The sequence below is a fragment of the Lampetra planeri genome, chromosome 33 (genome assembly GCF_965212315.1).
Source record: "Lampetra planeri chromosome 33, kcLamPlan1.2.h2, whole genome shotgun sequence".
Classification (NCBI taxonomy): Eukaryota; Metazoa; Chordata; class Hyperoartia; order Petromyzontiformes; family Petromyzontidae; genus Lampetra; species Lampetra planeri.
This window is the reverse complement of record NC_136139.1, coordinates 1,789,228-1,809,091: the sequence shown is the minus strand read 5'-3', so window position 1 is coordinate 1,809,091 and position 19,864 is coordinate 1,789,228. Positions and strand designations below refer to the sequence as shown.

Here is a 19,864-nt window from a genome sequence, read left to right as displayed (position 1 = left end):
GGGGATGTTATTTATGAGCCAGGTTGAGCTATGATGATTGGGAGAGAGACGTTTCATGGTGGAATTGGTCACGGTGAATATGATGCGTCGTGGGATCTGAAGTGGGAAAGAGAGAGAGCGAGAATTGTCCACCTTTGGCAGTGCAAGTTAAAAGTACAGCATCACACACCTTGACTTTGCTTACATAAATATTAACCTGAGGACATTCATGCATAGTACCATATTTGATAAACATTCGGTTATCTTAACATATTCGCGTAAGATTTGAGACGTAAGCAATAACTATTAACTCATTTTAGTACAAAAGACTTGCATATCATTTACGAAAAATACGTATTCACACTTAGCCTCTTCCCTTCATACCTGCTTGTAGTTAAGTGTTCGGCCTTGAAACTCACGTTTATGTACCTGCTCGTGTTCACATTATATACTGTTACACTGTTTTTACACACAATTCCTGAGTTGTTTTTATTGCACCGAAACATTTTAATCAACAATGTTCAATACTACTCAACTACTGTGTCGACGCACCCAGCATTTTATCACAAGCAACATTACTTCGCTATTTTAAACCCACCATACACACACACACACATCTTTAACATGTCTTCTCTCTCTCGTCCTCTGGCCCACGGCAGATATTCGTCTCCAAATTCCCTCCATCCCGTCCGCTCTTCATCTTCGTCCTTAACATCACCTGAGAAGCGCCAATGCTCTCGTTGTCTTCCTCGTGGCCCAGTGGTAGCGCGTTCACCGCTCAGCCTCAGTGCCGGGTGATCCTCGTAGCAAAAGGAGCAAATGCTACGGGCTCCGCACTTTCAAGGACTCCGCTCTAAATGCTTTCAAACTATCAATTCCGGTTCAGTAATTCTTGCACTTGCTCTATTACTATAGTACTATACCGCCTTCGACTTTTATGAACGACTCGGTGTTTAAGGTTAGCGATTTATCGTATTATCTGGCTGTATAGCAAATGAAAAAATACAATTACTTTATTATGCAAATAAAAAAAATTGTGTTTTAATATTTGTGCGTTTTTATTAATTTAGGGCCCCTTTATAACATATGCTACATGTCCCGCACTAGCTTAATCCGGCACTGCTCGGCCTCCCTGCGCACGTGTGTATTTAGCGTGAAACGCGTGTGCCGTCTGCCTGCTTCAACAAGCGGACGCTTCAAATCCCACTGACGTCAGTCGAGAAGAGTAAGCTCACCGTGCACCTCTGGAATCGCCCAGATTTGAAAAGCAACGGCAGATCGCTCGATTGGGATTGCCCATTGCAACCATCGCCGCATACTGTCAAACCGCTGCACATCGTGTCCGTGAAACATTGCGCCCCCGTGATAGCCTTGCACTATTGGAATGGTCCACATACCAAATGTAATAATTACGGTATAATTTTTACCCTCCGTATATATGTGTACTCAAGATCACTGAGTAAAACTACCACTTCTGGCTGCCATCAATCCTCTTGAATGCCAGTTGCCTTCTATATTTTGCCACTATTATTTAAAATGATTATTATCTCATCTGGCTCTTCCAAGCATTGGCAAGTTTCTAGTAACTGTAATGTAATAGCTTCACTACGCGCCAGGAAAGTCTGTCCATATGGCATAATTCATGTTGCAATTCATGTGGTTGACAGGCACCCCACTTGTTGATTGACAAATATATTTTTGATTTCTCGAACGACCAGAGGGAGCAGAATGATCAAGGTGAGGAATATCTGCAAATGCAACATAAAGTACACAATACATCACACAGTGGGCATTAATTATACTTATTTATCCGTGATGTATTTTGATGAGAGGACTTGGGTACCATACATCTAATCGTGTCAACAGACATTGATACAGTTTAGTATTTTCTGCAGTAAAGTGCAATCCATCACTCATCACCGATCACAATACAAGCTTTTGGTGAGCTCAGATGTAATTTGAATGGCTTACCAAACTCAGCACACACAGTTATAAACTCTTCGTAACTTTACTTACCATAACAATGAAGAATACGAAAACCCATTCCCAGCCAAAACGGCTGTATATGACTGCCACGAGAAACTGTAGCGAGAAAAATCATGGTGGGAAGTAAAATAACTTGGTTAAAATAAACACAACAGTACCTATGAAACGCATACGCATGTGGTTATTGTAAATACTTATGGTAAAAAAAACAGTGCACACTACATTTCATAATGCATAAATATACCCTCAAGATAATGATTAATAAATTGGGTCAGCAGACAGTCTCTCAACTATCGTGAACGTCACGCTGGCTACCCCATGCTGAAGCTAAACGAGACATCTGCTGAAAGTTACATGCGGTGTTAATTATATAACATATTTAGCAGATTTTAGATAAATATCACCACCACACCAGACTATGGGAAACATAATCAGCAATGTGTAATGCATTACTCATCATGTATTTCACACCCTAATAGTTGCGTGCGATTCCCTAGGAATTTGTCAAACTGTCTGGGTGATTTCCTGTTATGCCCACAATCGACTGGAAAATAGGATGAATGTAGCACGTAGTCAATAGGAGCATGCGCACAACAAGGAGGGTGCACGGATAACAGAGGATTGCAAAATTTTTTTAACCTTCTGGTCGTGCTGCTACGCAAATATTCTAATAAAATATATATTTAGAGAGATGTATTATTGTACCTACACCATACTCGCATACCGCAGGCTATGCTCACTTACATAGGCTTAATGTAATTATGTTGGGCGTGAAAAGCTAAAAAAAATTAAGGTAGCCCTGCCTTGCTGAGCTTGAAGAGGCGTGGGTACTTTGTATCTATACCGGGTACTGGCACCCATACATCAGAATCACAATATATGTGTATTTATACTGGTAGGAACCTCCTGGTTACACCACCGTCGTGCAGGGAGGGGCTGGGTGGGGAGGGGCTGGGTGGGGAGGGGAGGGAGGGGCTGGGTGGGGAGGGTGGGGCTGGGTGGGGGGTGGGAGGGGTGAGGCTGGGTGGGGAGGGGCTGGTCACCCCGTGGTGCCCTTATAAAACTCAACGTTTAACCTACTCACGCCGGCTTGTGCCCGCCCTCACAGTCGGGCATATTTGTGGAATACACCACGCCGCCGTTGACCCTGGCCATTGACCAAGCAACCCAACGTTCCTACCAGCTCCCTCCGCAGGAATGTGTTACTGGAGGAATCCGATGAGCTATAAAGCTTTCTTAACAGATGTCCAGCCGGGGCAGGTAAGAACATTATAACAATAAACAATAAAAAAAACGATAGGAGTGCAAAGTACAATAAAGGTAAACAAATCACCCAAACACGTACAAATACACCTAAACTATCCCATCCTCCATCCTACCAGGCAAAGCCCACTGATGTATTAACTTGTTTTTCAGAAGCGACCTGGCCACAAATAATTATAGCTCAACAAAGTGTGCACATTTATAGCAGACAAAATGTGTTCCTTTCACCAACCTGCACTGACCAGCGTGGTGAAGTACGGTGAAGGATGGAGGTGGGGGGGGATGAGTATTGGAGTTACCTGTCCTACGGAAGCCCCCAGGCTGCCCGTTCCATCCACGATGCCAGTCACAGTGCCCAACGCCTCCCGGTTGCCCTGAATTGTGCCCTGTTGGCCCAGGTCAGCCGGCACAGCTGAGCTGATGAGGTTAGCTGTCCCACTCACGAAAAACCCTGCGCCCACACGGCACCGTGGACACGAGCACACGTTATTCATTGGGGGCATATCAGTGGTTCTTATACTTATTACCTCTTGGTCCAAACTTTATAATTACATCAATAAACTGTGATATATTTTGGGTAGAAAGCAGGCATTAAGTGGGTAAGCGCATAGCAAAATGAAGCCGATCACCTTAGTTTGATTCCTGGCCATGGCTAAAATGAGTGGCGAGTGATGTCCGGGCAGATCGTTGGACTGCCTCCTCAACTCTTCACGAACACACACTGACCAGAGTCGTGAAGTATCCTCAAAACAACCCCCGTGACTAATACTGCCTGGGGAGGCCTTTATCCAGCAATTAATATTTATACCTGTTGTCTGTTTTTTTTCTTTACGTGACACCACAAAAATAATTCCGATGGAAAGAAAAGCTATGAAAAATGATGACAATGCCTAACAAATCTTGACTTAAAGCTTTCGTGACTGCAGGAATTCATATTTTACCGAAAGACCCAAGAATATGCCTAACAAAGTTTTGGAAAAGAATGAAGAAAGAAGTTTCACGTTCATTTTGTTTAACCAATTGAGATTTTATAGATAGCAGGATGAGTCTCGTTTTCAAGAGTGAACTGGGTCACCAGGGTCACCAAAACAAAATGAGAGAACACTAAGTTAAATGAAGATGTAATGAAATGCAAACAGATAAAGTTGAAGAATGGTAATCGTCGCTACATTGTCGCCTTTAGAAACTTAAACGGAACCGTAATGCATGATAGAGATATAACCATTGAACCAGAGAAGCAATTTTATGAAGATCTTGACATTCAAGTAAGCTGGAAATATTACCGATAAATACATGAACTTAAAAAAACTAAAGCACTCTGCCCAGTACACTTGAAGGTGAATATGCTTCATAACAGAAGTAAAAAATCAATGACTGAGCAAATATCTGACCTGTAACACCCAATAAGAATCCATTCCAAACTCTGTTGCTGAAAGGATCTGGAAAGAGAAAAAAAACATGAATTATTTCTGAAAGCAATTCGCGATAAAAAAAAAATAAACTCACAACACACCAGCAGCATTCTCATTGCTACAACGTCTGCTTTTCTAAAGCAACTCGCATCTTGACTTTGTTTCGCTCGCCAAACGTAATTCTACCACTGTAAAGTCACGTAGAAGGGAAATAATAAAATAAAAAAAATAAAACATAATAAAATACAATTCTCACGACGTTTCGGCCACAACGCAAGCAGCCGTCCTCAGGTGAAGAACAGGTCTGTCGGAAAGGCAGACGCTGTCTTTCCGACAGAACTGTTCTTCACCTGAGGACGCTGTCTTTCCGACAGACCTGTTCTTCACCTGAGGACGGCTGCTTGCGTTGTGGCTGAAACGTCGTGAGAATTGTATTTTATTATGTTTTCTTTTTATTATTTTATTATTTCCCTTCCACGTGACTTTACCGAAAGAACCAATAAGATGAATCCCTGCAGTCACGAAAGCTTTAAATTGAAATTTCTACCACCGTACTCACTGAGGTAGCAGGCCAGAGTGGCAACCGCCAGCAGCAGCATCAGGGCAATGACGGGCGCCCGCTTTCCCAGGCGGTCGGATATCAACCCAGCCATGGCGCCACCTGGAAAATAATAATCTGCTATTTATAGATGTATGTATGTGTGTGCGTTGAACTTCTTTCGCACCGTACGTAGCCAACCGTGCTAATCGGAGGTGCGGGGGGAAGGAGTGAATGCGCTCGATAAATATACATTTTCAATGAGAGTGGAAAGCTGAGTCTGAAGCGCAGTTCAACAGCAAACAACTGAAGCCAGGAGGATGCCGTGACCTCGAGAATAAGAATCAGAACCATTTATACTGGAGGAACCCGATGAGCTACAAAGCTATTTTTCACAGATGTCCAGAGAAAAACAAACTTGAATTTAGAGCGGTGCCAAATTCTTCACACCGGACCCTTTCGTTATCATTGAAAAGGCTTCAAACTGAAGTTGTGCAGCCCAAAATTCACAGCCCAGGTATCTGCTTTTTTAATTCTAAATTGCATCTTCCTGTAAATGACCTTTATGTATTCTAGATTTGAAGCTTTCGTGACTGCAATGATTCATATTCTTAGGTTTTTTCGGTAAAGTCACGTAGGTAAAACATTAAAATTAATGAAAGTAAAATAAAACAAAACAAAAAAATAAAATTCACGACGTTTCGGAGGCAACACAAGTCTCCGTCATCAGGTGGGACCGTCACAGCCGAATTAGCTGCATCAAGACCTTTATGTATGTACGTTGAACTTCTTTCGCACCATACGTAGCCAACCGTGATCATTGGAGGTGTGGGAGAAGGCAACAACAAGCAGTTCTAAAGAAAGTAGTTCACAATTTAGATTCAAAAGTGCATAGTTCAAATGGCTTACTAATATCGGAAGGAAGAGTGATCCTGACGGTTGTAAAATTCGCGGTCTTCCACCACATGGCAGAAGGGGCTCTTAGGGGTATATTGGCCTACTCTTCCACGTTGGCCTGACATCTTGGTAGGGGTGGGAGTGCCCACACTTTAGCCCACCACACCGCGACCTGCTGATCGCCTAACCATGGTGAACACATTTAAATTGCTGGGTGTGCAGAGGTGGGGGGTTTGGACGCGTGAAAATAAATTAAACCGATGGGATGAGAGGTGCCATGAAAGAAGTCCCTGAATTCGCCCTCCAACTGTTGTGGAACGGCCATGGGTTTACAGTAGGCCCCCAGTAAAACTAAGCCCAAGGATAATTAGCCGGCGAAATGCTTTAAGCTTGTGACCAAATCACCAGCAAGCAACCCGATCTTGTTATATCTTGGAAGCTAAGCTGGCTTGAGGCTGGTCAGTGCTTGGATGGGCGACCACCGTGTTTAAAACAGATGCTATAGGCTGCCGGCCGTGGGGCTACGTTGCCGACAGAGGGCAGTGCGGAAAAAAATCACCGTTGCATTGCACTATGCTCCAACATTTATGCCGCTCGCCTTCAACCTGCACCGAGCAAGTGGTGTTGAAGTATGGTCAAATAACCCCCATGTGGAACGTGGGAAGACTTTCATCCAGTAGTGGTACGGCTATCCTTGTACTATTGTGCAGATCAACTTCTACTTGTGCGGGTTGAAAAAAGACAAAAATGTTGCTGTGACATCATAAAACACGCACAACGATCTAAACCAAGTCCGGACGTGCTTACCAATGATGCCTCCAAAGTCGTACCATATTGACATGCGGCTTGCGTCCACCTGGGTCCAGCTGAACTCGTAGGCCAGGTAGTACGGCAGCCAGAAGAAGAAGGCGTAGTTGACCAGCTTGAGGCACGCGTACGCCAAGGCGTACTGCGCCCCGGCAGAGACAGGGACGGCGATGGTATCATTTACGCAGAGATGCCCACGCAAGGAAAGTCAATGCAGGCTATGTTCCCCAATAGCGCCGCGTGTTTTCCACGTACGCTAATTGGATATATAACGCGGTGAATGTATTACGGAACACGTTTTTAATAACGCGGACGCCAATTGGATGTAACGCGATTGAGTGAACGGAACTACGTCGGGCGAGTAGGAATAAGCGGTCGTACGGCTGCCTCGGTGTAGCATCACGCAAGGCGGGATGCTGCTGGATGCTTCTAGACGCTACCCACGCTCCTCAGTCTTTGTTCAGCCTGCATTACGCATCTCACGTGTTATCACGGCCTGTGCTTTACCCCCCCATATTATATATTATTTGTTATATAACACAATTACCGTGCTATAGGAGAATACACTGTACAGGTATTTATCAAAACGTGTCTTAAAGCAATGCAATCAGAGCAACTTGACACAAAAATGTGTACACTAATGTACTGCACACAAAAAACAAATACTTTGGTGTCAATTGAGAAGTTGGTGGCTCGGCACAGTCCCAGCACGGTCCCAGCACGGCTTGGTTGCACAGTGGAAAAAAAGTACAAGGGTGGCAAGCGATCTCGGTTTGGCGAGATATCCGACAACCGCTCCTCACCACTGCTACGCCAGGCAAGCAGACGATCTTGAAGAAACCCAAAGCAGGTTTGTCCGTGCGTATGGAAGAACCCTCCCTCGGCCCATCGTCCGGAGGGGTTCCGTACGTGCGCTGGTTCGCCTTGTCCACCACTGGCAGGCTTTCCGAAGCTTTGCTCCACGTCACGGACGCCTCCCTGCAACTTGTTTCCTCCTCTTCTATGCTCGCCAATGACAGGCCTGCAAATGCAAAGTGGCATTAGAGTTGTGGTCTGCTCCGGTGTAAAACAGTGCGTGGTTCGATAAAGATGGATACAGCGATTTACCACCGGTTTACGTCGGGGGATGCGTTCCCGAAAGGTGCGACGACGAATATCATCAAAACGACATCAACCGAAGCGGTTTACAGGGTAGTAGTAGTCGGTGGTGGTGGTGGAGGCGAAGGCTGAGAAACGACGGATAACGAGAAAGGACGGACGACTGTGCTGTCAGCGACGTGAGTGTGGGGTGGAGGCGACGTTCATAAAGTGACGTGAGTGTGGGGTGGAGGCGACGTTCATAAAGTGACGACGCATTTGCGAAACGACGTGAAATGGGGAGGCGTGAAATGCGTTGTTACTGTACAGTTTATAGAAATATTGCATGGCCACTTGGGTAGACGACAGCTGTCTAGTGAAGCCTGACGACTGACATGGATCACACCTGGCTGTCAGTGACTGAGTACTTTCGTGGATTTAAGCAGTCCACCCAGCCATATCGTCAATAACAAATTATCTCCTTTAGTTTAAGACAGAAGGGGGAAGCGGTGGTACACTGTGTTGAGCTTCCTGCACTATGAACCCCGCGGTTTGAGCTCCATTCCGGACCGCGGCTAATATCGGTGGCGAGTGATATCTGAACCATTCCTGGGCTCCGTATTCACCAATCCGCGCCGGCAAATCGGGGTTCATTCTCGCCCAACAAACCCACATGGCTAACGCGGTGTTGGAGAGGTCCCCAATCAACAGGAATGGGATACCCATAGGGCAGCGTTCTTCATTGCAAGGCCCGCAGGCCACTAGCGGCTCCTGGTGGCTTTTAGTGCGGCCCTTGACGTGCTGCTCCCGACAGTACACAAATGTGAAAACACCCCCCACCACCATCATCATCATCATCGTGCTGCTGTAAAACCACCCGATGGTTTCAAATGGTGTGGTGGCCCTCACACTGACGATGTCTTATCGGCGAAAGTGGCCCACCTCTGAAAATGAGTGAAGAACACTGCCTTAGGCAATACTAAAAACGACCGCGGCATGTCAAAATGTCATCTGCGGTGTAAGATGGCAGGGAGTGCCCTCACCAACTTCAGCAGGGGAGACGGCCATCCCGAAAAAGACGACAATTCCTCCAGAAAACAGGAGGGACGCCATCACGAGGAACGTGTACTGTTGCGCAATCAGAGACACGCGTATCATCATCCGTTAGTTTTAACGGTCTCATCTTCACTTTGCGTGCAATCTCTCTCGTAACTGTCCACTTTACAACCTCGATTAAAATGTATGTCTCTAGCGTGCGTGCGTTCTCTAATCCCCGTGTGTCTCTCTCTCTCTCTCTCAGTATAATTCCCAGTCTGCAGGACTCCGTGCTTCTTTGCACACTTTCCATTTGCTATGTTAATGTCCACATGTCTGATCCATATATTATTGGAGGTCGTCTGCATTAATTACATTTTAAAAAATACTTTTGAGCACAAACACTTGCTGGAAAGCACTACAGAAACCATGCATATGCATCATTCTTCCTTGTTTTTATTAAAGTTTCATACAATCCCATTTACCCTCGCGGCATACATCAGAATAAAGTTCCATTCCGGATCTTTGGAACTGAATATCTACACAGAAAGAAAAATGGCCTAGAATTATTATCACAGGAATTTGCGAAACATCCTCCAAGGGCTTGTATATGTAGTGCCATAAGAGGGGAGGGGCTGCTGGGGGCACTGGGATCCTAGGAAGATAAGCCTTCGGCGCCGGGTGCTAGGATTCCAGGCACCCCAGACAGTTAAGCCCCTTGGCGCCACCAACGGGGGGGCTGTGTGTGCTCTGTGGGATATCTGGGGGCGCACACAACCCCACCCGTCGTTGGGGACGAGGCATAAAAGGGCAGCTCCCTGGCCGATCGGGGTCAGTCGCAGCTCAAGACCCAAGACCCAAGACCAGCCAGCTTAGGACCCTGGACCCCCTCGTCCCGCTTGTCCTTGTAAGGGCCGGGACGCTGTGAGGGCCAGTGGTGGGACTCTGGGACTCCCGGCTCTATGTCCTTGTAAGGGCGAGTTCCGAGGAAGCCAGAGTCCAGACCCGCACCTTGGCTGGGTCGGGTCAATTAGCCTCCCTATGGTAATTGTAGCCTGAGGACCCCAGAGCGTAGCCAGAGTAGTGTATCTAGGCTATGTACCTAGGCTGTGTCCCTAGGCTGTAACAGAGTATCAGGACTGTTGGAGTGTTGTATTGTAATAAAGAAGTTACCTCTACAAGTGTCTCCGGAACCCATTACATATATCTAATACAATCTCTAGGCTGTACTCTTACTGGTAGGAACCTCCTGGTTACACCAGCCCACAGGGGATTATTGTGTCCGTCCGTCCGTCCGTCGTGCATCCAAAAATGGGAGGGGTGGGGCTAGGTGGAGAGGGAAGGGTGGGGAGGGGCTGGGTGGGGAGGGGCTGGGTGGGGAGGGGTGGGGCTGGGTGAGGAGGGGCTGGTCACCCCGTGGTGCCCTTATAAAACTCAACGCTTAACCTACTCACACCTGGCCATTGACCGAGCAACCCAACGTTCCTACCAGCTCCCTCCGCAGGAATGTGTTTAAATACGATCAGAGGAGTGACTAGCTATTTCCGTCTGTTTGCCAGAGCATTTGAATGGCATCAGTGGTATGCAGCATTTGTTAAACAAGCCTGCTTCTGCTGATGAGATCCAGAAGTTCAAAACCGGTCCAGTCTGTTTACTGCAGGATGACATTGGTCTGGAGAGTCAATAGGCTGACTTACGAAAATTGATTTGTATTTACATGTGCAGTGAATGGAGGTTTGCATATATGTTCTACCCATAACACTCTACAGCATTGCATACTGAGTTCGTATACAAATACTATGCCTGTCAGGCTGTTACAATATAGGGGCTTAACTGATCAGATTCGTGACAGTTCGAGTTACCGACTGCCTGCCAGATGAACAGATTGACAGATAAGTGTACTTTGACTGACATACGGACGTCTGACATAGGCAATCATGGATAAATGTGCCGACTGACATTTAGAAGCATGCGTTGAAAATAAGTTAATATCTGAGTGGGCTTTGCCTAGTAGGATGGGAAAGGTTTAGTTTTATTTGTATGTATGTGGGTGATTTGTTTACCTGTCATGTACTTTTCACTCCTGTCATGTTTGTGTATTGTTTGTTGTTGTAAGGTTCTGACCTGCCCTACTGGACATCTCTGAAAAAGAGCTTTATAGCTCATCGGATTCCTCCTGCAGTATAAATAAACACATTCCTGCGGAGGGAGCTGGTAGGAACGTTGGGTTGCTCGGTCAATGGCCAGGGTCAACGGCGGCGTGGTGTGTTCCGCACATATGGCCGACTGTGAGGGCGGGCACAAGCCGGCGTGAGTAGGTTAAACGTTGAGTTTTATAAGGGCACCACGGGGTGACCAGCCCCTCCCCACCCAGCCCCACCCCTCCCACCCCCCACCCAGCCCCTCCCCACCCAGTCTCTTCCCACCCTCCCCACCCAGCCCCTCCCCACCCTCCCCTCTCCACCCAGCCCCACTCCTCCCATTTTTGGATACACGACGGACGGACGAACACAATAATCCCCTGTGGGCTAGTGGAACCAGGTGGTTCCTACCAGTAAAATTCTGATTCTGAATGGAGGATAGACACAGTGACACACGAGCCTCACCGTGCAGGTGTGTTCACTGACTCGAGCGTGGCTCACATACCTCATAGCCGTAGCTGATGACCGTGGAGACGAGCAGAGCTCCCAGGATGTTTCCAATGCAGCCGCAGGAGCTCCACACTCCAAATATGAACCCACGGCTGGCAAAATAAAATGTCAATGACGTGAGCAAAATGTAGCGGAAGGCGGAATCAATTATTTTGTGTTGTATTGGCCGCGGTGCACAAGCACGATAAACAACTAAAACAACTCAACACATTTGTCAACAACGCTGCCTTAAAAGGGAAAAATATATAAATAATCGACGACGTTTTAGGGTAATGACCGTTCATCGTAGCACATGGACAGAGAGGCCACAGAGCTAATGAATAAAGAGTTCGAGACTGCACTCAGCACCGTCTCGTCTCAGTGATTTCGTAGCAATGACATTGTGCTAAACGTCTCTACCTCTTGTTGCCAAACCAATTGCCCATGATAGCCACAGTGCAGGGCCAGCCAGTGGACTGGACGAATCCGTTGAGAGCCCAGAGGAAAGCGTAGAAGGGCATGTTGTAGAATCCCAGCCACTCCGTGACGCTCCCGAACACAAATGCCTGCGTGGGACACGAATACCGGTCACTTTACACGTAGAAGACTCGAAAAAGTTAACGAACGTTTCTTATCCATTTAAAGCTTTCGTGACTGCAGGGATTAATCTTCTTGGTTCTTTCGGTAAAGTCACGTAGAATGGAAATAATAAAATAATACAAATAAAACATAATAAAATAATTTTCACGACGTTTCGGCCACAACGCAAGTAGCCGTCCTCAGGTGAAGAACAGGTCTGTCGAGACGACAGAGTCTGAATGACACACCCCAGGCTTGGAACCAAGAAGATGAACGTTTCTTACTTAATTGAGAATCCGGTAGAGATTATCTCCTGTTTATAGCCCTGAGCCAGTGGTGGAATATTCCAACATTTTTACGGTGATTGTGAGTCTTTCAATTGAACAATAATTATTCATTTCTCATGTAAATATACAATACAGTAGTCATAATCTCAACCCGTCAGCTCCGTAGCAAAGGGGATAACAGCCAGGAATTATGCACAGAGATTCGAATACACGTCTCTCGTTGTGTGTCCTTCCAACATCGTAGTGCATTTGTATGAACGTGCAGTCACCGCACAGCTGCAGATTGGCTTCGGCTCAATCAGATGTTGAGAAGTGTAATCGTGAGAGACGTAGAGCCAGAGGTTTCTTACCACCAAAGCGGATAACCACATGCCCACGGACAGCACCAATCGCAGGTTAAATCTATCGCTCAGAAATCCGCTGATGTATGATCCCTGAGTGAAAAACACCGACACGTACGTATGCAATACATCCACAATTCTGCTCACCATTGTTATTATTCAAGCACACACAGTAAGAAGAGTTAACACTGTTCAGAGTGATCATTATTCAAATGCAAAGTCATACTTCCGCAGTGCATCAGGTTGCCACATCTGGGGTAGAAAAAAAAACCTGGCCTCGCTAACAACACTTGCCCCAACAGTTTGTTCAAGGCTATAAGGGGGATATTTGCCTTTGTACATATGTATGCATGTTGAACTTATTTCGCATCGTACATAGCCAACCGTGGTAGTCAGAGGTGCTGGACAAGGACAACAAGATATATAAAAAAGTTTCTGAGCAACTTTGGCCACTAATGGCCAGTATAATTCAGCGTGGCGAAGGTGATGGCAGACCAAAATGCACGGGAATGGGCCCATGAAGTGATGCTGGCTCTGAGCACTGAATGTCGTGAATCAGGGCATATCTCTGCGTTACCTACCATGGCATAGGTGAAGAGGAATATGGTGTCAAGGGCACCGAGAAACAGTGACGCCTTTTCTTCATCGGGGAAGAGCGAGTGTGCTGACCAAATCTGCAGAGACGGATAAAGGATGCCAGTTTGTTTCCATGTTCACACACTGGGGAGGGTTAACGCAATATCATTGTTATATTTACGATATTACTTTGCACAGAATGGCGATTAACGCAACATCTACATTCCATAACTTTGTAACTGTTTCATATTTGTATCAAATATATTTTTGTATTTGCAGCGCAAAGTAAATATTGGCCAAAAGTTCTACAACTGCAGTTCACTCAACATACACCTGCCGAAAGTATAAGTCATTCGTAAGTCGAGGACTGCCGGTATATATGTAAAAACGACTTCGACGCACTTGTCTTCAGAAGGTTTATTTTATTAAGGAGACACGTGCTCACACTCCAACAGGCGGAGACCCCCACTGCAACAGCTCCGAGTCTCCCGCGCATATCCCCCTTATATACGGTCCGAGGCCACGCCCCCATTCCCAAACCTTCTCGCTGGTTCTAGATGCTCGTTCTACCGGCAGACTCTACCATCCTCTTCCGTCACCTGGCCACGCTCCTATTCTCGATCATTCCCGTAGCCACCAATTCATTCGTACTGCAGGCTGACTCCCCTGTCATTACCTCCCTTAGCCACCAGTCCACTCGTACTGCAGGCTGACTCCTTTGTCATTACCTCCCGTGGCCACTAGTCCATTCGTACTGCAGGCTGACTCCCCTGTCATTACCTCCCTTAGCCACCAGTCCACTCGTACTGCAGGCTGACTCCTTTGTCATTACCTCCCGTGGCCACTAGTCCATTCGTACTGCAGGCTGACTCCCCTGTCATTACCTCCCGTGGCCACTAGTCCATTCGTACTGCAGGCTGACTCTCCTGTCATTACCTCCCGTGGCCACTAGTCCATTCGTACTACAGGCTGACTCCCCTGTCATTACCTCCCGTGGCCACTAGTCCCTTCGTACTGCAGGCTGACTCCCCTGTCATTACCTCCCGTGGCCACTAGTCCATTCGTACTGCAGGCTGACTCTCCTGTCATTACCTCCCGTGGCCACTAGTCCATTCGTACTACAGGCTGACTCCCCTGTCATTACCTCCCGTGGCCACTAGTCCATTCGTACTGCAGGCTGACTCCCCTGTCATTACCTCCCGTGGCCACTAGTCCATTCGTACTGCAGGCTGACTCCCCTGTCAATACCTCCCGAAGCCACTAGTCCACTCACATCGTAGGTTGGCTCGACTGTCATTACACATATTGTGCCTCTTCTCGTTTCACATCCACTGTCCTCGCATTCCGTTCCACAACATCCTTCCCTCCCACCCTCGGTCTCCCTCTACTCCTTCTGCCCAGAACCGATGGCATCTCCATAGCCCTGCTCATTGTGTCTTTGTGCTTCCTCAACACACGTCCAAAACCATATTTTCCACAGATGTCCACTGGACATTGGCAAAATACAGCTTGATGGTTCATTGGATTCCTCCAGTATACATAAATATTCAAATATAAATACAAATGCCAGTATAAATACATATTCCGATCTAAGTTCAGCCTCTCGTACTTTCTCGATCGCGCTCGTAACCCCCTACTATGGTTCGAGCTTCTTCACACACGGACCTCGCTGAGAGTAAAAACATTCGTGCAGGAGGAGAGATCCTGGTGCCTCTCTCACCTCGGGTGGACTGAGTGTTTCCGTTGAGTCGTTGATCGGCATTCGCGTCCACTCGCTGAGGAAGCTGACCTTGACGCAACTCAAAGTTTTCCGCGTTGCGTTGAACAAAGCGTAGCTGTAAAACAGGTCGGCGAGTGCATCACGCGACCTGTGGACCGCTACTCCTGACGCAATACTCTGGCTCGATCACCTCAATGTAAAATCAGAGTCGTTGCTCTACATCCACATGCGCCATACGACGGAGGGTCTTTTTTAAATCAATTTGAAGCAAAGCAAATTATTGGAGCACTTGTAAATACATACAACCCGAGTATTATACCTGGAAAATGTGAGAAGGAAGATGCACAGATGATGCTGCGTGTATCCATGTCTGGTTAGAGCAGCATGCATTCTCGACCCACACCAAGCATCTGCTCTCGAGCAAGGAAACAGAAGCAGCATGACAGATTGTTAATCACAGCACTCTCCGCCACGAAAACAATGCCAACACAACTCTGAACCGGGCCCTCTGCAAGCAATGCCTGCTTAACGGGGTTGCCCCTTACACAACAAATTCCTCCGTGTCTTTGTTGGAGTGCATTTGTGTTGAATTGACTTTAAAGGATACAGCAGTGCAGAAGGATATTATCTCGACAGGTGTGTGTGTGGGAAGAACGATGGCACAAGACCGTGACACGTGGAGGCATTGGGTTACCTGGCGCGTCAGTGACGCGGGGCAGCCTAAGTGCTAAGCACGTTTCCTGTAAAGATGCCCGCGTAACTTAAATGCATGACCTTTGGTTGTGTATAAAATAGAATAAATACAGTCCATTGTACATACCGTGCCACTCTCGAACCTCGATTAGCATGGTTGACTACGTACGGTGTGAAATAAGTTCAACATACACATCGATGAATTCCATCCAGTAGAATTCCTCACGATACCTCGTGTGTGTGTGTGTTTGTAGTTCTATCAAACAGTTCAGACTGCTCTCTATCATTCATTATGTAGGATAGAAGACACATGAACAGAGTGCCTGACAGTCCAGCAGTTCAGCGCAGTATTTGGTAGACCCGCTGGATTCAGCTGATGAGGCTAAAGCAGCCCACAATTTGCATGCTTTCAACAAGTGTGGATGTTTAACACAAGTCTGGCGGGTGAGCCCAGTAGCTGACTAATCATACTTTATTTTGAGATACGGAGTCGAAGGTATTGATTCATGTATTTACCATAATGATCCATTGCAGAACTTGATGTGATATAATAATACTCATTATAATAATTGACACTGCTTTGTCAGTTTACGACAGGGTGGAGGTCTGTGGCATTGCCTGCCTTGTTGGCTATGGGAATTATTGGACCAAATATAGCAACGGGCCCTGCCCAGGAACACTTACCATACTATTCTTAACAGTTTGAATGATGGCACTAATGTGTGTCTATTCACTAATCCACGTGTTCATCTCTCTCACACACACAATATCACTTCAAGCATTATCTTACGTAAACGCAACTTGTAACATCGCCAAATGATGACACGATTACATTTTTGGAGACTGGCTCTACGCAGGGAATAATTTAAAGGTCTGTTAGATTTTAGGTTTTAATTATTTCATCCGGATGAGCTGTTCTGCTCTATTTGATGGGTACCCTGCGGCGGTATAGATGTTGTACAGTACAAATCATATTTACGATCATTGTTACGGAGGTCGCGATACAAACAACGAGTATTGTCACTAGTTGAGGAAGAGCGGAACTTGACTAACTGTACGAAAAGCAAAACAAACATGAGTACGACATTCTTTTTTGAACAAAAATAAAGGATGCAAAACGTATCCACGAATAATCAAGCCGTAGTGTTGATGTGACTTACGAAAAATGATTTACATTAAATATGGCAAACAAAAAGAATCAAATTTCCACAATGGGCATTTGCAATAAAATGTAAAAAAAAATCCAAAATGTCACACTTCAGATATGACATTGATTATAATTTGTATTTATTTATGACCGTGACTCATCTGCGATCTTACATTGTGAGTAACAAAATGTTCAACAGCTTTACAAAACACAACTCCGAGTGAGGCTTATATAGCACGCACAACCCAACACGCCATATGGCTCATGGAGATTGTTTTAGATGCCCGAACCAGGTGATGGCCCTAGGAGACAACATAATGTTAAATAATTCCATACCTGACGCATATTAGAGTAATTTGATAATTTCAACTTGTAACACGCACAGCATTTGCTCACATCGTAGAGAAAGCAACTCGGAGGTGTGGGGAGGAACCACAGACACGCAGGGAAACCAGCCAGGCGGTTAGCCGGTGCCAACAATTGCCCAATCTCTGCGGTCCCCTCTGTAGTAAAATGTTTACAGCCAAATTAATTAATCTTGATTTGAAGCTTTCGTGACTGCAGGATTCCATACTCTTTGGTTCTTTCGGTAAAGTCACGCAGGTAGAAAATAAAATAAATCACTATTTTTATACCTACGTGACTTTACCGAAATTAATGAATGCTTACATACGGAAAAAAACCGGAGCACCAAGCGAAAACCTACACGTGTGAGGGAATAGCATTTCCCGTGTGCAGTCCAGTCCTGCCTTCTGGCGAGCCAGGGTGTCACGGCACGGTGATGTCCACGTGGAGGAAGTTTCGCGAGAATTGTGTGGTGAACCACCAACCCTCGCTGCCCTCCGCACGGCTGGATTCGAGGCGTGCACCACCGACACCCGGACAAATGATTAGCAAAGCCATCATCAAAAGAGATTTAAGAAAGTCAGAGAGGCTTTCGTCGATAGATAAAGAGCATTTTTGTTAACTAAAAAAAAACTTTTAATGTTAAATGTTTCAAGTTTGGGAAATGTGTTTTGTTAAGTGCACATTTACCGGCTAAACAGTGAACACGTTTTTCACAACATTTCTTTCCACGACAACACATCACAATCGATTGCCTCAACATATACACACATACGGAACTAGTAAAAAAAGCTATTTATATATTAATTTAAAAATAAAACTTTTTTTTTATTTGCCACACATATTCAACAAAATAAAATGAGATTAGGAAATATACATCATTGTATAAATGCTGAAATGTGCCTTAAATCACGGGGCTACATGTTAAAACGACACCAAAAGCTATTCACGCAAAAATGTAACTGACTCAAAACAAGCGGACGTGTTCTACTTACTTCCCAACAATTATTGTCTGCCCTTTATTACTCACCTACAGATCCCTGAAGAATAACAGCAAGAAGACAAACAGAAATCCAATGTGAAGTTCGTTTTTTTTCTTCTTCTTTTTGCGAGAACTCAAGGAAGCAAGCCCCGTGCTGCCGGTCAGGGTTCTGCCCGTGCGCTGCTTCTTAAGAGGCAACGCGTGCACGATCTCGACCATGTGGGGCTTTCTCAAAGGCAACTTACGCTTCGTATGCAAAGCACGGTTCAGGACATTCCTGGATGTGTGGCCACCAGAGCTACCCCAGGTGTTGTTTCGGCATGCGGCTGAAAGGTGCGGCCAGGAGATGGCAGTGCTGAGTGTCACAAAGACAAAGATCCCCCGTGTAGCCTTAACAGACTGTTGGGGCAAGTGCTGTTAGCGAGCAACTACGAAGGCCGGCACGGCACACGAGGGGGGTAAGGTGGCGGGCAGACCACGCCCGGCCGCCTTTGTCTCCCGAGTGGCGATGTTTACACACCACACTAGGCACTCATTTGAGGCTGAGTCGACCTAGGGGAGGCCCAGGAGCGGTTCACATAATCGTCACCGGTGTTTGCCGTGAGCGGAAATCGAACTCGGGTGGCCAGGTTCGTCGCACAGAGCGCTAACCGCTACACCACCGCTCCCACGAGTGTTTCGAACACGCATCCCCATGGGATATTTCTGGGTGTCTCCGATTTTCCTCGTTACATGAAACCAACCAACCACTCGTTCATGGTGCTGACCAAACATTCATTCCTGAAGCCTCCCGAGAAGCAAGTCTTGAGACTCAGTGGGGTTTGTGTCGGTAAATAATTGGCAAAATGCAACAGAGGACACGGTAGAATGACAATTCTGCGTCATATGGAAAAATGGAACATCTTTAAAAAAAGTGAAACTCCATAGAAAATAATGTAGAGGCGTTGATCAAAGTGTCGATGCGAATAAACACGTTTAGTCGTCGCAACCACATCACCTGGACTTTTAAAGCCAACGTAGAAGGATTTTCTCTTACATTTTCAGATATTTTCTTCTATCAGATTCACAGCATAGGTAAACGTTTCCAACTAATTCACAACTCGTCATCTGCAGATTATAGCTGGTATATTAAGTGTCGGTGACGTGGTTGTGAATGACTGAAAATATAACTTTAAACCAACGTTGTCACGGTATGTACAACCCACTTCCTGATAACATACAATACCCATTCTTACTACGTTCTATTATTTAATAATTATTAACCTGAGTTGTATAACGTATTCTGAATTTTCTTCAAATCTTGATTTGAAGCTTTCGTGACTGCAGGAATCCATACTCTTTGGTTCTTTCGGTAAAGTCACGGAGTTAGAAAAATAAAATAAAACACAAGCAATCGAAACGTCTTGATATATGGTTTATTTTATTTTCCTACCTACGTGACTTTACCGAAAGAACCAAAGAGTATTTCTTCATGTAATTGTATTCAAATTTTTGAAGGTTATTTCATTATTTGTTAAATCGTTTTTTTCAGTGTTGGTCTTTTGGGTTTGTCCCAAGCGTTGAGCACATC

The 19,864-nt window shown here is 45.8% G+C and overlaps 1 protein-coding gene across 2 annotated transcripts; it reads right to left on the bottom strand.

The window, feature by feature from the left end:
- Positions 1 to 83: 83 nt before the first annotated feature.
- On the bottom strand, positions 84 to 18,454 carry LOC144729594 (sugar phosphate exchanger 3-like). Of its 2 annotated transcripts, XM_078609956.1 has the most exons (16): positions 18,343 to 18,454; positions 17,674 to 17,817; positions 15,447 to 15,537; positions 15,128 to 15,242; positions 13,413 to 13,505; positions 12,841 to 12,924; positions 12,045 to 12,190; positions 11,641 to 11,737; positions 9,003 to 9,087; positions 7,686 to 7,903; positions 6,883 to 7,024; positions 5,200 to 5,301; positions 4,620 to 4,667; positions 3,528 to 3,679; positions 1,996 to 2,061; positions 84 to 1,727 (listed from the first exon to the last, which is right to left on the bottom strand). In XM_078609956.1, the coding sequence occupies exons 2-16, from the start codon at positions 17,690 to 17,692 to the stop codon at positions 1,632 to 1,634; spliced, it is 1,554 nt and encodes a 517-aa protein (XP_078466082.1). In that variant the 5' UTR covers positions 17,693 to 17,817; positions 18,343 to 18,454; the 3' UTR covers positions 84 to 1,631. The 2 variants fall into 2 exon arrangements, with proteins under 2 accessions (XP_078466082.1, XP_078466083.1); XM_078609957.1 differs by lacking the exon at positions 5,200 to 5,301.
- Positions 18,455 to 19,864: the final 1,410 nt, after the last annotated feature.

Excerpts from the sequence above, each read along its gene's own strand:
- LOC144729594 (XM_078609956.1), bottom strand. Across the intron at positions 15,243-15,446 it reads TTCCTTCTCACATTTTCCAG|CTACGCTTTGTTCAACGCAA; the intron begins GTATAATACTCG and ends CCTGTTTTACAG. Across the intron at positions 9,088-11,640 it reads TCATCAGCTACGGCTATGAG|TACACGTTCCTCGTGATGGC; the intron begins GTATGTGAGCCA and ends ATTGCGCAACAG.